Source organism: Penaeus monodon, chromosome 4 (genome assembly GCF_015228065.2).
Source record: "Penaeus monodon isolate SGIC_2016 chromosome 4, NSTDA_Pmon_1, whole genome shotgun sequence".
NCBI classification, from domain to species: Eukaryota; Metazoa; Arthropoda; class Malacostraca; order Decapoda; family Penaeidae; genus Penaeus; species Penaeus monodon.
This window is the reverse complement of record NC_051389.1, coordinates 58,680,731-58,697,489: the sequence shown is the minus strand read 5'-3', so window position 1 is coordinate 58,697,489 and position 16,759 is coordinate 58,680,731. Positions and strand designations below refer to the sequence as shown.

Genomic DNA, 16,759 nt, shown 5'->3' with positions numbered 1-16,759 from the left:
CTACAACAGTTTTGCTTATAGCTATGTTTACAGTGTATAGGAATAGCGGCAATTCTTTACAGTTCAGATGCGCTTGCGAGAGACTTGGGCCCCAACTCTATGTCACAAAATGCATGCAACAAATCTAAGTTGCTGTGCCTGGGCACTGCCTGAGGGGAGGGTTAATGGCAACACCCCCTAGCAAAGGTTGTTTTCCCTTGTCTGCACGGCAAGATAGAGCTGGAAACCAAGGGGACTCGAGTGGGCTTGGGCTACGAGTGGTGCTTTCCATAAATCTTTTTCCTTTATTTGTGGAATTACCATTCATGTCTGTGGATTACTTCTTGTATTGACTACCTCAAATTTTTGTTCTCCACAAGAATGTTCTCTTTAAATTGCCCGAGCAGAGTGTATTATTACCGTAAAGATTAACCAAAAAAAAAAAAGAAAAAAAAAATCAGTAAAGCTTCAAATTATGTTCATTCACCATATATCATTCTAAATTACGATCCTTAATAAAATGTATATAAATCCACCCATCAACAGGCTGTATGTATAGCTTCAAAAGATGGTTAACGAAATCATCTACAATCAATCACATGGAAGTGATTCGGTTTCATTAATTTTTTCACACCAGTATGATCAGTATAAATGTCTAAAGGATATGGTTTTGTAAAAGAATAATTACCTGTGGAAGTGGAATGGATAGATAGATGCCAAATACCACAAGCAAAAGATGTTGCTAAGCTTAGAAGTTGCTTCATAGAAATATTGAAAAAGTTGTCTTCTCCTTGCCTTTAGAGATAGCTGCCTTGAAGCACAAGATACTAACACTTTAAAACAAACAATATTGGGTGTGAGCAAAACATATTTTTTTCCATGACAAATCCATATACTTTATTTGTGCACTTTATTTCTTTGAATGTTTGAAAATGTTTTTTTGTTTTTTATTTTTTGTCACTAAAATTTTGATTCCCTTTCCAGAGAGACTGCAATACCCACAAAGATGGCATTCCCCACGCGACCTCCACTTATGCCAGGGGTGCCAATCTCAACAATGATGGGGACACCCTTTACCCTAGCACGTAAGTTTTTTAGATTTTCTTTTTTTTTCCCAATCATTTTTATATCTTTAGTATCTCAACTACTGTATACACAGGAGACGAGAAAAAAATAAATGCCTCAGATATTTTCTATAATATTTCCTTTTGTCATATGTGTTGTACATCTCATATTGAAATAGTTGACTTGAAAAATGAAATCGCATTATTTTCAAACGATTTTTCCCATATCTTTCAGCTAATATTGTGCCAGCAGTTGGCATACCCATATCACAGGTATGTTGCATTGGTTCCTTGATTTGTATACATAATTGTAAAATCAACAGATGGTGTCACAAACTAGAGAAATTTAGCATTTAGGTAAGAGCTATAGCAACCTGTCCCACATCCTCGTTGAGCACAAAGACTAATCCTCTTGGGGTCATACCCCCAGATCCCCACACCAATCTCAAGCCGTCCTCAGATGCGCCCTATCACAACGAGTTCCACCAGCAAGCCCACGCAAAACACCACCACCAACCATGGAATAAAGCCGCCCAGCTACTCGAAAAGGCTCGAGTCATCGGGGCCGGCCGTTACGGTGTTTGTGGGCAACATCACGGAGAAAGCCCCTGATGTGATGGTGCGGCACATTCTCAACACATGTGGCACGGTGTTGAGCTGGAAGAGAGTTCAGGGAGCATCTGGAAAGTTACAAGGTATGAGCCTCATAGGAAAGATATAACTATTTTGTATATTTTTTATTGTGGGTCCATTATGTTTATATGACTGAGATTAATGTTTTGATTTACCTTGAAAATTCAGTTCTAAAGAGAAGTTGGTAAAAGATATAAAGTTTCAGAATTTTATAATGCTTGATTTCTTTTTGGATTTAAAGTGCTTTACATTTATTTGTTGTCTCCTTTCAGCATTTGGATTTTGTGAATTTGGCAATCCTGATGCAGCTCTGCGGGCAATTCGCCTTCTTCACGATTATGAGATAGCGGAAAAGAAGCTGGTTGTCAAGGCAGATGCAAAGACCAAAGAAGTTCTAGAGGAGTACAAAGGTACAGATTTCTCAAGTTTTCAGTCCGAGCATAACCACAACACATAGCTTCTGTGTATATCGTGTTTGCATATAGATACGGAGAGAGATGAATAAAGTGATATGAATGTAGATGTTCCCCCCTTTTGTTTTTTTACAGTAGATTTAATTCATGTACTCCAAACAAAGGCAACATCTGTAAGTGTTTTTCATGGGCAGCATGTTTATATAAAGGTCCAAGCCTTTGTTGTGGCATGGCTCTCTAAATACATAGTCATGGTATATGGATGTAGATGTTTACAATAGCTCTGTAACATTGTACATGTATGTAGATAGCGATCATTGATGATGATTGCGCCACTATGTGTTTTGCCTGTAGACAAGTATTTTAGTATATGGAGTGGATTATATAATTTTTGCATTCATGATCTCTTGCACAGAGGCTTCTTCCTTCTGAATTGTCTTTTGTTTTGGACTTTTGACTTTTTTATTGATGTAAAGATTTAATCACTCCTGATTTTGGGAACTTATGATGAAGAGGATTCTTGCATTAACATCCCGTGAGGAACAAATTTCTTATAGTTTAGTTTGGTGTATGCATTACACAACCCTAGTAACCGCAAAGGAAGAAGTGCTGTCTTATATTTACCCTGTGAAGTATTTTGTTGTTGAGAAAGGCTTGTTTTGACTTTGGAAAATTGTTGGGCAGAGGTGAACAATGAATGTCCTAGTACTGTTAAAGAAATTGAATACACTTTTTATGCAAAATTTTCAAACAAAGTTTCAGAGTTTCTACTGTTTGCAGTGTTATTGTTAAATCATCTGTAATTATGCTATTACTTGCTGTGAAGCATAAACTGAAACAAACACTTGATAACTGTTTTATTTGGTATTTTGTAAAAGTTATCACAATAGGTGATATCATAATTAAATAGAAGATATTGTAATGTATTAGAAATGGTAAATTGAAAGTTTAAATATTTGGAGTGTGTTTGTTTTTTTATGACTTTGAAAGTATATATGAATTAGTGAATGATGAGGTGTTGCTCTCTCTGAAAAAAGGTAAAACACATTTACCCAACCATATTTAATTGGGTTACCCCTCTAAGCCTCTGCTCCACATTTATATATTCATACCATGCTTCCCCAAATCAAACCTAGGATATTTAAAAAGTTCTAGTCATTGAATATTTATTTGTATTTAAGTATGATAGTTAAATAATGCATAGATCAACCTAAAGAGGGAGATAAACAACATTCTATTGATAACTACGGGCACCACATTCTCCACATTCTGCAATTTGACATTTCTCTCTTAGCACTCTTGACTCCACTCTTCGTTTTGTTTTCTCTGAATATGCCAAACAACACGGTAAACCTGTGCTTTTGAATTAACAGTAGTCTGCCCTGTTTCCTTTTGTTCTCATTTGCTAATTTAAAAGACAGAACACCTGCGACGATCTTGGCCACTTCTAGAATTCACATAGCATTTTCATTTGTCCCTTGATAATATTCTCCTATTTATTTTTTCTTCCTGTTCATAACAGAAAAGAGAAAAAAGGCCAAGCAAAATGGCGACTCATCCCCTTTGCAAGACGAGGTGGACGAGGGCGACGACTACCTGGATGAGGACATGAGGGTGGAGGACACGGCCGCCCTGAGTCGCATCAACAGCATCTTGGCCGACCACAAAAAGGACATCATGAATTACGTCCCGCCCCCAAACAAGCACGACATGAGAGAGAAGAGGATGTCAAGGGTCCAGGAGAAGCTTCGTTGCGCTCTCCAGTGGGGCCGACATCGCGAATATCCCCACCACAACCGTGAGTGTGAGAGTGTCTTCATGAGGGCTGAGTGATTCTTGCACACATACTTGATTTTAGATATTTTTGTTTTTTCTTCAGTAATGTAATTTCATATTTTATTTAGACTACTTGTTTGTGCATATTTGTAACTAGGAGCACTTAAAATTATTAGAAGGAATTAAGTTATTTTCTGCTCTTAAAAAGATAGATGTAACGTTTTTCTGAGCTCGTTAATCTTTTTGCCCCTAGAACTTAGATGACATGGAGGATGTGGAGGAGGGAAAGAAGGAGCTCATCACGCGCGAAATCACCCAATTCCGGGAGCAAATGAAGGTATGGTACCCTTGAACTGGTTCCGTTCATCGTCTAGGAACTTGGGCATGCAGGAAGCATTGGATGCATTGCTTCAACCCTGAAATGAAACATTCAGTATTGATCTGTGTCATGGATTCCAGTGAGTCGTTTACTGTCAAGGAGAGCGGATTTTTTTTTTTTTCTAACCTGAAATTGTCACTTCTCTTTCACATTTCTTAACATGAGTGCAAGCACCAATGTCTCTGCTGCCCCAAGTCTAAATCAGTACATTATAAATTTTCTTTAATCCTCCCTTCTCTTATAACAACTCATTATTATGTGGCATTATCAGCTTTTATGAGTTTAATGTAACCAATCAAGTACTTAATCTTCCTTTGATACAAGGGATGTTAATTGGATGCTTACATACCTCATAAATGCTGCTCTTGGTTCACATTATATATATATATATATCAATTAAGTTTCTACATTGATTTGATATAGTACTTTTACAGCTTTTGCTGTTGTCAGTTTTTTTGATAAAAAAAAAAAAAAAAAGCACTCAGTATGTGTTTATACATTTTAGATAAAGATATAAATAGACTGAAGTATTCCCCAGCTCTTGATATAGTGTGTATGACCAAAATGTATGCATTACAATAATGAAGGAAGATGGAGCAGAATGCAACTCACTGGATTTATGGCTGAAATTGTCTCGTGCAGAAGGAGCTAATTTGAGCCATATATTTACACCCAGACTTGGCTTTTTTACTTCTCCAGTTGTACCTTATAGGATAATTCTGAAAGAGACTTCCTTTTGCTTCCCTCCCCTACATTCTATTGTGAATCTCTACCAGTATAATCTGGCATTCTGTCAGGCCTTTAATTTCTCTTGCTTTTTGATGATTAAAAACAAAAAGACTTTAAGATAGAGAGACAGGAATAATATATTTTTTTTTGTGCATTATCATAATCACTTGTAACTTGTATTTTTAAGATTATTTCGTTGATTATGTGAAATTGATAACCTAGTGTTTTTCGAAAAGAAGACACAAACATAATATGTAATTCTCAAACATAGGCAGTCATAGAGTTCACACGCGGGCAGACGACAACTGTCATGTATGTTTTGTGCCAGCGACGGTGAGTACAGCATCTAATAAAGCACTTTAGTTTGTAACAGAAACAAAAGTTTATTTTGGCTAAGAGCAAGGCAGTGCAGATATGCTTGCAGTGATTTTAGTATCTTGGCAGCCAGTCTTGACAACTCTCTTCACACGAGAATTGACACGAGTGGCTGTCTTTCAGTGCCAAAAGTCAGTGCAATATTTCTGCTGCCTGTTGACAGCCAACTTTCTCACTCTTGAGATCTTACATCTGGTTTAGAATACCCAAGAGAGTTGGTTCTTAGAATATATGGTTGATGCCCACCAACCTTGCTTGAGGGGACTCAGCCATATGTTTTGTGCCACCTCCTCTGTGGTATGTTTTTTGTTTTTCTTTTTCTTTTTTTATTATCATTATTATTATTATTATCATTATTATTATTATTAATTATTTTGAAGCGGACGTGTTACCTGTAGTCAGTCATCTACCCGCTTGGTCCAGCAACTTAACCTGCTATCTCCTTGACCAGCTGATGCCACCACACTGACCCATCTCTTGTTTAGCACTTGGTCCATCTTTTTTGTACTTTTTTCTCATCACAGTGTATCTGGGGATGGTTCAATATAGGCTGCTTGGAAAGCTTGCTAAAAGAAAAAGATGAATTGTAGAAACCGACTCTGCTGTTCCGTGTTTTCGTGTGTTGAGAAGACAGTGTCCTGTAATGGGACGCTGTTGGATCGACAGTGAGATCGGAAAAGAGTTGACTGTAGCTTGCTTTTCTGACGTCTGTATTGCCATAGCCAGTATTACATTTGCTTGATAAGGATTTCATCATAGTGTAATCTGTATCAGTTTTCCCCTTTTCTTTGTTTTAACTTTTGTTATTCATTTGGTTATTTTGTTTTTTTATGTATTTTTCTTATTCACTATCTCTCTCTTTCTCTAATTAAAAGTATAGTTCTTATATGACTGCCGTCTGTTGTCTGTATTGAAAGATATTTTGTCACTAAAATTGAAGTAATTCTGTTTCTTATTACTATTATCATTTAATTACTATCTTAAGCTTTAATCCTTAAGATACGCAGAGAAGGAAGTCAGTGTTGGTGATGTTTGAAGCTATTGTGTTGGAGCCTTGTTTATTAAATTATATAAATATGATTTTTATATACATAGTTGTGAAGCGTAACATTAGTCTTGAGGATGTATAGCACTTGGTAACTCAGTGCCACTTGATATATTTAATATTGTTATGTGTATGTTTTATGGGGGGGCAAAGTTCGAAAGAGAGGTGTGCCTAACAGGTAAGGAATGCCATTCCACACTTATGATGTGAGAGACTTTCAAAACTTGAATTACAGTTGCTTGTTGAATAAAATAATGGATGAAGAGAACACTAGATGCATAATGTTTTCTTCAGTCAAAAAGCATGTACTACACTTGAGGTAAAGTTTACATAATGAGTGAAAGGGGTATGGATGCAAGTTGGTAGGCAAAAGGATGGAAGATTACAATATGCATAATTGTAATTTGATGCAAGTAAGTTTATGGAATTTACTGGCATGTTGGCTCACAGTGAGTGATGATGCGGCTGCAGAAGGAAGAACAAGGCTTGGGGAATATTTTTTCTTGCAGTGGCTATAACTTAACAAAGCGCCTTCTCCTTTCATATCAGATTATTTCCATTTCTTCTTTCAGTGGAATGATTAAAAGCTGAGGATGTGTTTGAACTCTAGTTGAAGGGAGCTATTTCAGATCAGATATTGAAAATGTTTGGAGTGCCAGTATTGTCAGTCGTTTTCTTCATTGTGTCTGTTAGGCATGTAAGTATCTATAGATTCACTTTCTGTTGAAACTTTTTCTTCACTTAACCCTTTAAATCTGGACCCTGGAAGTGTTCGGTTTTATGTAATTTATTGAAGATCTTGAAACTTGAAATAACTATTTACAGCAATATATTGGGGAATGCAGTATAAAAAACTCAAAACATAAGACAAGAATATTGAGAAGCAGAAACCTATCTCTATTCTTCCTAACTCTAGTGACTGGATGTAATGGGTTAAAAAAAGAATGACCTATTTTTATTTATTTCATCACTTATCAAAATTCGTAGTGAATTACGTATCCATTTCATGATAATTAGAGAGACAAGCCTTGTTCTTCATCAAAGCAGTTTGAAGTTTAAAGATTTACTTTATAAGGATTTTTTTTCAATTTCTTTGTACTTTTTGCAGTAGAATTGCCAACATCATATCATAATTGTCATCATCCAAGTGCCGTTTTAGTGTGAGTGTTTTGAGGTTTCTGACACAGGCGGGATGACGTTTTCAGTCAGTCGCATTTCGTCTTGTGTCTCTGCCAGTCTCTGGTTGAAACCCTGTTGCAAATGAAGGTGTTTGAGCTTAGGAAGGAAGTTGGCTGTGGGGACAGGATGGCTTCACAAATAACAATAATGCTAATAGTATTTATCTTGTCAAAGCTTTATAATAATAAAAAAAAAAAAGTTTTGCTAGTCTTCAAAGAGATTGTAGCCTAGCTGTCACACAAGGAGAATTAGCCCTGCCTAATTTTGTGACATAGCCATCTTGACCCTGAGCTGCAAACAGTATAGGGTGAAACTTCCCCGTGGAAACTGTCGAGGAAGTGCATCTGAAGGGGGAGATTGAGGCTTGGATGTAGTGTTGGATCATCCCCTCATTCTCTCCTCCCATCTCCCCACAACCCTGGACAAGGCTTGCCTTGTCCTACCTGACATCGACCCAGCAGTTGAGCCTTTCGCCCTAAAGCACAAGGCAAGTCCTGTCTGCCAACGGTAGCATCTTGTTCCAATTAGGGAAGGAACGTGACGGGTGGGTTGACATGAAAACGGGGATTCACTTCAAGGGTCACTGATGCTCTTTGGATGGATTTGATCAACAAATTTCACTTGCTAATTTCCCCAAATTCAGTGAAGTCTTGTACATTCCACTTCATGAGTGCTTTGAATATTTCTAATATTTCACTGAAGCTAGTCAGAGGTAATGAAATAGATTCCATCTAATTTGGTCAAGTTCTGATTTAAAAAGACTTGGAATTGGGAGTAAGAAATTAATTTGTAGATACCATGCAGTAAAGACTAATCACTTCAAGCTCATTGGATTCTGCAGTCAGTCAATATTTGATTTAGATAGACAGTTATTCCTTTATTAAGATTAAAGAAAAAAAAATGCAGGTCAAAGCACGTGTTACAGTTCATAATTAAAATAGAGTCAAGGGAAGAGACTTTAAAAATCCCTGGGAACACTTGTTTTGTTTGGCATTTGCTAAATCTTGCCTCTTGCATAGGGTGCTGGAACATCAAAGCCAATTAGGAACTGGTGATTATGAGAAACACTAGCACATCATTTTCATTTGTGCATACAAGAGTTTTGTGTTTACAATTAGTGCAAATCTTAGTTCTCAGTTCTGTGTTAGATTATAAAAAAGAAGAAAAAAAAAAAAAAGAATGGTCACTCAGAGACTTTTGTTTTTATTTCTCAGTGCATGTTTATAGTTTTGCTTCAGGGCCTACATATTTACATTAATGTTGATGTATTCATAAATATATTTATATATATATATATTATATACAGTATATATCCTTTTAAGGTTGTAGCTCTTTGTAACTGAAAGGATATTGCCTCTAGTATATCTTTTAGTGTAGGGCCAGCTATATCTTGTGGTCACTGTGTGTGTGTGTGGGCGTGTACATGGCTGTCTGTGTGTATGTGCGTGTGAAACAGAAAACCAATATCTGAGGGTTTTTTATGCCTGTTGTTTTGTGCTCTTGGATATTTGTTAGATTTTCATGTTCTTTGAATGTGCCCTGATGACATCAGTTTGGTAATCGATGTCTAACTTGTGTGACATATTTTTTCAGAAACAGGAGGAAGAGAAGGAGAGAGAGAGGAGGTTGAGAGAGAAGGACAGGGAGCGGGAGCGAGACCGCGAGCGAGAAAGGGAGCGGGAGAGAGACAGAGAGAGGGAACGTGAGAGGGAGAGGGAACGAGAACGAGAGCGAGAAAGGGAGAAGGAGAGGGAGCGAGAACGGGAGAGGGAGAGAAGAGAACGGGAAGAGAAGCTGAAGAGGAGGTCTCGTTCAGGTTCCCGAGGAGGCAGCCTGCGAAGGTCACGCTCTCAGTCAGTGGAAAGCCGCAGAGTGAAGAAAGATAAAAGGTATTCCAGATCTAGGTAAGTGTTTTGAAATGATGATGACAAATACAAAAAAAACAAACAAAAACAGGTAGCATATTTGGAATTGTTAGTTTTGATTGTCATTATCCTGATAAGTTTTTGTGCATTTCCCTTTTTAAAATTTTATTTCTTTGTCTCTTGTTGCAATACTGAAATCCGTTTTTTATTTTGAGTTGACCGTTTTATTCTCCCTGGTCTGTCAGATCACCCTCACCTGTACGAAAGAGTGAGAGGGATTTACTAAGGGAAAAGGAAGAAGAAGCAGAAGACAAAGAACGCAAGGAACAGGAGAGGAAAGTTCGGAAAAAAGAGATGCAGTATCAGGTAAAAGATTTTGATGTTAATATTTATAGAATCTTTCTTTCTTTGCAGTATCAGGTAAAAGATTTTGATGTTAATATTTATGGAATCTTTTTCTTTCATTCTTTTCACTCTTTTTAATCTTCCCTCTTTTTACCCTTACTGCTCCTTTTTCTTGTCATTCATTCAGAAGGTTATATCACCAGAACCCCCTATTATTTCTTTGTTTTACCAGGATTTGTTTTGGTGAGTTTTTCTTCTAGAATTCTACTAAAATCTATCTTTTTTTTTTCTTTATCTTCTCCTTTTTCCAGGAGAGATTAAAGAACTGGGAGACAAGGGAGCACAAGAAGCAGAAGGAGCTCGACCGCGAGAAGGAGAAGGACCGCATGAAGGAGCTGGAGAGAGAGAAGGAGGCAAGGAGGCTCAAGGAGTTCCTCGAAGACTACGATGACGAGAGAGACGATCCCAAATACTACAAGTGAGTGGGCCTGGGTTTGGGATAGGAGTTTGCAGAAGGTGTAGAGGCGTGTGTGTGTGTGGGATTGCGAGTTTGTGTGTGGGTGTTTTTTTTTTTTACGTATCTGTGTGTTTGGGTTTGTGTGTATTTGTGGAAAATATGTGATTGCAATTGTATCTTTGTGTGTGTGAGTGAGAGTTGTTTATTGGTGGATATTGCTTGTATGCAGGATTACAGACAATCAGTGTGTAAATTCAGTTCAATTTATTAAATAATTTTCAATGAAATCAAACACTGAAGACAAACAGAATACATGCAGGTTTATTTTTTCACACATTAAGAGAGTTATCATGACATCCCTACTTCCTGATTTGCAGAGGTCATGCATTCCAAAGAAGACTTATGGAGAGGGAGCAAGAGAAGGAGATGGACACCCGGGACCGTGTCAAGGAGAAGGAGGAGCTGGAGGAGCTGCGAGCCAAAATTCTTGCTGAAGGACATGATAATCCTGATGCTGCATTCCAAAAGGTCAGTGAGAGGAACTACCAAGGTTTTGTGAGCTCGTGTCATGAAGGGAGTGGCTGGGGGGTTTAGAGGATTGTAGAGGGCAATCTTTTTTTTGGAGGAGAAATTCCTGGATGACAAAAGTTAACCTTTTTTTAAACTAAAATAATTTTTTTTTGTTTTTGTTTTTCTTCTTGCTCATCACAGGCTTGTGCAGAAAGAGAGGAGCAGTACAGGCCAAAGCTGCTGGTGAAACCTGCAGAGAAAAAGATCCCTCCCCCAGCGCCAGCACCTGTGGAGGCCCAGCCAGCGTTACCTCAAGCCCCAGAGCAGCCGCCTCTGCCCAGCGTGCCCGCAGAGTCAGACTCGGATTCAGACGGCCACATGTCCGATGCCCCGCCTGAGCCCATGCCAGATATGGAAGACAGTCCTTCTCAAGGTGGTGACTATGAAAGTACGATAATATTATGGTCTGGTTTTCCCTTTAATAATTGTTTTCTTTTCTTTTTTTTTTCTTCTTTTTAAACAGGAAGATAGAGGTTGTTTATTTTTTATTTATATTTCTCTTCCAGATATGGAAGACAGTTCTCCTCAGGGTGGTGACTATGAAAGTATGATATTATTGCCGGTTTTCTTTTTAATTATTTTTTCTTTTTTTTTAAGTAGGAAGATAGAGGTTGATTATTTTTTATATATATTTCTCTTTTGATATATAGATGGTTGATAAACTAGTCTAGAGGCTCAAGCCAGCTTGCTACCATTCTACTTCTTTTATATCTTCCTAATAAAAGATAATGAATTTTCTCACAGATTCGTTCCTGTCCTCCTCTGAGAGTACACGTCAGCCACAAAAGAGGAAAAAGCTGGATGTCAAAGATGTCTTTAACCAAGATGATGATGACATTCTGGCCAAAAAGAAGAAGCTGCCATTGCCAGGTTGGTCAAGTATGATGAGACTCTTGTGGTGCAATATCATCCTCTGTGGTTTGAGTTTTCTTTTTAGCGAATTGCTGTTTGATTCTTTGATGTCAACATGAAGTTTCACCCCTTTCTCCACCTAAAGGAAGGAAAGACGACTCATTGATTTGTGGTGTTTTCATGTTCCCGTTTATTTGCAGAACGGACACTTACTGCCAAGGAGGATCCTCTGCAGAAACTATTGAGAAATACAATTGAACCAGGTAATAAATATTTCCTCTTTGAATATAGTTCTCAATATTATTGATATTCAACATTATCATATTGTGATGATGTGTGTTCATTTGATATAGATATTTTTATATAATTAACTGATGGTATATAATTAGTTATTAGTTTAATTCTATAGGAAATTGTTATGCCTACAGCCAGCCCATACTTAACAATTGTTATATTTGATCCTGATCCTAATTGTGGTTAATTATGTTTGTGGATAAAGTTGCAGAGTCCTATGAATAAGTCAGTTGTAGCTCGTATATATATGTGCTATTTCAGTCCTTTGAATTATAAGTAGGATAATAGATTGATAGATTGGTTGATTTGTAAAGATTTACCAAACACATAAGATACATTCTTCACCTCAGGCAAAGACAAGAGTGGCAAGGAGAAAGGTGGTGGAGAAGAGAAACGCAAACATATCAAGAGCATGATTGACAAGATTCCTACGAGTAAAGAGGAACTCTTTGCTTACCCAATTGACTCGTCTCTTGTTGATAATGTAAGTACTAACCAGTGTGTATGTGTGTGTGTCCTTGCACCAACACTTTTCAATGCCTGCATGGACTGGATAATAAGCAGAGCTTACTATCCAAAGTCATTGTGGAGCAACACTGGGCAATATCAAGGTCTCAGACCTTGATATTGCCCATCAGTTGATATTGATATTTATACAGTGAATGTGATAGATATTTTTGAATTTTTGTCTTTTTAACTGTAACATCCTTCATAGAGAGAGAAAGAAAGAAAAACAATCTGCTGTATACAGTATCTATGTGAACAACTGATTTCTGACATGTACCTCTCATTTCGCAGGTCCTAATGGAGAAGAGAATTCGTCCCTGGATCAATAAAAAGATCATAGAATATATTGGAGAGCCAGAACCCACGTTAGTTGACTTCATCTGCTCAAAAGTTCTGGTTGGATCCGAGCCACAGTCCCTTCTCAACGATGTACAGATGGTAAGAGACATATTTAGCTGAATTTTTTAATGATATATATATATTTATGAAAGTTTTTTGAGTAAATGTGTAAATGGAAAGGTTTGTAAAGATAGAAAAGAGACATGAAATATATAAAAATTAAGCAAGTATGCAAATAGATTAGTACATAAATAGTACATGGACTAGTGAATGGACTAGTACATATAGAAAGTGATTTGATAAAGGATTTTACATTGTGTACTTGACATACAATCAGGTAACTGGTTCCTGAATCTCCATTGATTTTTTCCTCGTTCCCCTACCTTGCAGGTCCTTGATGACGAAGCTGAGGTGTTTGTGGTGAAGATGTGGCGATTACTCATCTATGAGATAGAAGCAAAAAAATTAGGTGCTGTAAAGTCTTAATTCCCCCCACCCCCCCATCTCACCTATTGTTAGGAGGGTCGAATTAGCCGTTGTAAGGTTATTTTATGTATCATATTACAGTAAAGAAAAAGTCAATCAGGGTACTGTGTTTTTATTGTACATATTTTGTTATATCTGTGAATGTTATCAAGACACACCAAAACTGTTGGCTTATTCAGGTATCTTACTTCTTTTAAGCACAAAATTTATCAGTTAGTTTGTAATAACTTCTTTATTAGGAATTTTACTGATCAGGTTTATGAACAGTGTATTGACTTCAGTAAGAATTTTTTTTTTTTTCATTATCATTAATTATCAATTTTATTCATATAGATATTTTTGTGTCAAGATAGAAAGAAAAGAAGAAAAGAACTTGAAAGGAAAAATGTGATTAGATTAATTTTACTTGACAATGTATCAATGTGCATTTTCATACGAAGCAATCACACCTCTTTATTCTTGCAGAACCTTATTTTGTACTACTTTTCTCCCCCCTTAGACACTTGACAATATTTGATGATAATGGTCATCAACAATAATAAACTCACATGCCAGTGATCTTGTCAGGCACACCCATTCCACCCCAGGAAGGTCTTTACGATTCTGCTGGCTCAGAATGCCCGTGTGCGGAAACGGTACCTGCTTTTCTTTCGTCATTCTATTTATTCCCTCTACTTTTTGTCCACTTTATTATTTTTTATGACCATAGGTTAGTGAATAGTGCGTGTATGAGGTAATGTACGTGAAGTGGCAGTGCCAATGTTTTGAGAAATCATCGTGGGAGTTTAATTTTTTATTTTTATTTCTATTTTTAGTTATAAAATTTTCTTGTGATTTTTTTTTTTTTTTTTTCATATGTGATCATAGGAAAGGAGAGAATTTTTGTAGCCACTACATTTGTACAAGTAAGACTTTAATAGAAATTTACATCCTGATGGTAATAATAATTGTTATTATAGACAAAAAAGAATGTAGTCAATTTGGTTACTTTTATAAACTTTGAGTAATTCTGAATTATTTTTTCATGAAGATGACTCTTTGGAGAATGTAGATGTGCTTGATATTTTTACCTTCTTTAAGTTGAAAAAGCTCCCATCCCTTTCAGCTATAAACTTTTTTTTTATATACAGATTCCAGATCTTGTTGAAGTAAATCCATCTTGAAACTCAGTGAAGAGAGAGTATGGGTATCTCTTAGACATAAATTCATGGTGCAAACTCTCGTAATGGATACAGGTCTCCCATCTGAGATTTACAGTATGGTGTATGGATCTATCCTGTGATTGTAAATAAAGTCAGGTTTACATAGCTGGCATTTTTATTTGACTTCCTTTTTTAAAGAGTTCCTCTTGACTTTGATTGTGGTGTCCAGATTAATGAGGAGGGACCAGAATTAGGATAAAATGATTAGAAGATTAATAGGAAATATAGATTTGATTTCCAGAAGAAGCATTTTTACTTTGTTTTTTTTTCTGTTTCTAAAGACCTAGCAGCAAGCATTTTTTATCATTAACAATTGGTATTATCCTCAAAATGTATAATTTTGAACATGCTATTTGAAAGGAATGCAGTATGAGACACTGTGTACATACCTATAATGGTGATTAGTTCCTCCAGATTGAAAGCCAGGTTGACAGAGAGAATGCTCGTCTTGCATAACAGTTACCAGTCTTTACGTAAATGTGATTTTATGCCATGTATTTAGTGATGGAGATCTTAAAAAGGGTCTTTTGAATGGTCCAGAATGGAAACCTATATCTTTACAGAACAGTAATAAATCTGAACACCTAAATTTCCATTGTGATTTGGAAGAAAATGTCTTATACATGTTGAGAGAGAGACCAAGGAAAGTGGTATAGTATATATATAATGAGGAAAGTAAACTATATTCAATGTGATCAGTATTCTTGTGGCATGTATACCCTGTGAGGTAAGAAATGACGGCCAAGATTTTGTGGAAAGTTTTTACAATACTGGAATGTCCTCTCTATACATATGCGGAAAGCAGCATAACTGCTACCATTTCTCATTTTATCATTATTGTGTACTATTATAATCCCCCTCAATCCCTAGCCCTAGTTGCCATTGGGGGGCTTAGGAGGTGGAGACTGAGGCCCAATGTAGGGGACCTTCCCTGTCTTGGACCTCAACCCTCGACTTTTAATGCTATACTTGGGGACTTTGCCCCCAAGCCTCACCCTCTCGCTGTATTTTGAATACATTTGGTAATATCTAGTAAATTTATGATGAATGCTAACCAAAGAGTAACAAATGGTGACCATTTTGCCAATAATCAGTAATGCAGGCAGGCATTTAGAGGAGGGAGGAGTGGGGCCTGGGCTCTAGAGGACTTTGTATCTTGAAGGTCTGATGAAAAAATATGATCATATTTATGTACTTATTTGAACTTTTTTTTTCTACTAGCAAAGAAGAAGAAAATTAATGGTCATAATGAGGGGGCTTCAGACTGAAAAATTATCAACTTTAATAACTGAATTTACTATAATAGATATATGAAGTACATGAGGTTTAGCAAGATCCATATGTTTATTCTCATGTGAATAAGTGTTATATATACTTTGTTGGTCTCATTGATTTATAATAAAAAAATATATATAATCACAAAAATTCATCAAAGAAACCATTATTGTACTACTGACCTGTGGCAATACTCTTTCGCAATTTTACATTACCAAAGCTATTAGTACCAGTTAAATGCTAGAATAATGAGGTAAGATAAGCATTGATAGTCACAGTTGGCAATTAACTTAAGCTACAGTTATACAGTTATGTCTGATGTGCAGTCAACTATTTTCTCAGGTCTGCATAATTTTTGGACAAAATCTATCCTATGAATGACGAAAGAGATTTAGTTGAAGTTGAAATGCCGCACAAGAATTTAGAGGACTTAACAGAGGGCAGGGTAGGTAATGATGCCAATGGTTCAGCCAGACACATATAAAAGGAAATGAGAGAGAGTGTTGGGACAGCTAAATGAAGGGAAGAAAGACATACATGTGAAAATAGAGATTATGAAAAAGTAATAGGACAGATGCACAGAGAGAGAGAGAGAAATACAAAGAAATACAGAAGAAATACAAAGAAATACAGAGAGCAATACAAAGAAATAAAGAGAGAGAAACAGAGATAGAGAAGAAATTCAGAGAGAGAGAAAAAAAATACAGAGAAATAGAGAGAGAGAAAAAAAATACAGAGAGAAAGAGAGTGAGAAAGAGAAATAGAGAAATAAAGAGAGAGAGAAATACAGATGGAGTGAGAAATACAGAGAGAGAGAGAGAAATACAGAGAGAGAGAGAAATACAGAAAGAGAGAGAAATACAAAGAAAAATACAGAGAGAGAAAAATACAGAAAAATACAGAGAGAGAAAGAGAGAGAAAATAGAGAGAGAGAGAAATAGAGAGAGAGAGAAATAGAGAGAGAGAGAGAGAAAGAGAGAGAGAGAGAGAGAGAG

The 16,759-nt window shown here is 36.6% G+C and overlaps 1 protein-coding gene across 1 annotated transcript in view; it reads left to right on the top strand.

Annotated features, from left to right (window-relative positions):
• Positions 1-14,594, top strand: part of LOC119572387 (RNA-binding protein 25-like) — a 16,002-nt gene extending 1,408 nt beyond the window's left edge. The window contains 18 exon segments of the mRNA XM_037919489.1: positions 964-1,064; positions 1,279-1,316; positions 1,474-1,738; positions 1,949-2,086; positions 3,612-3,838; positions 3,840-3,887; positions 4,119-4,202; positions 9,166-9,476; positions 9,683-9,803; positions 10,094-10,260; positions 10,617-10,767; positions 10,951-11,197; positions 11,316-11,354; positions 11,554-11,679; positions 11,862-11,924; positions 12,306-12,439; positions 12,754-12,900; positions 13,192-14,594. Of these exon segments, the coding sequence (XP_037775417.1) occupies positions 964-1,064; positions 1,279-1,316; positions 1,474-1,738; positions 1,949-2,086; positions 3,612-3,838; positions 3,840-3,887; positions 4,119-4,202; positions 9,166-9,476; positions 9,683-9,803; positions 10,094-10,260; positions 10,617-10,767; positions 10,951-11,197; positions 11,316-11,354; positions 11,554-11,679; positions 11,862-11,924; positions 12,306-12,439; positions 12,754-12,900; positions 13,192-13,287 (2,503 nt within the window). The 3' untranslated portion in view covers positions 13,288-14,594.
• The last annotated feature ends 2,165 nt before the right edge of the window (positions 14,595-16,759 follow it).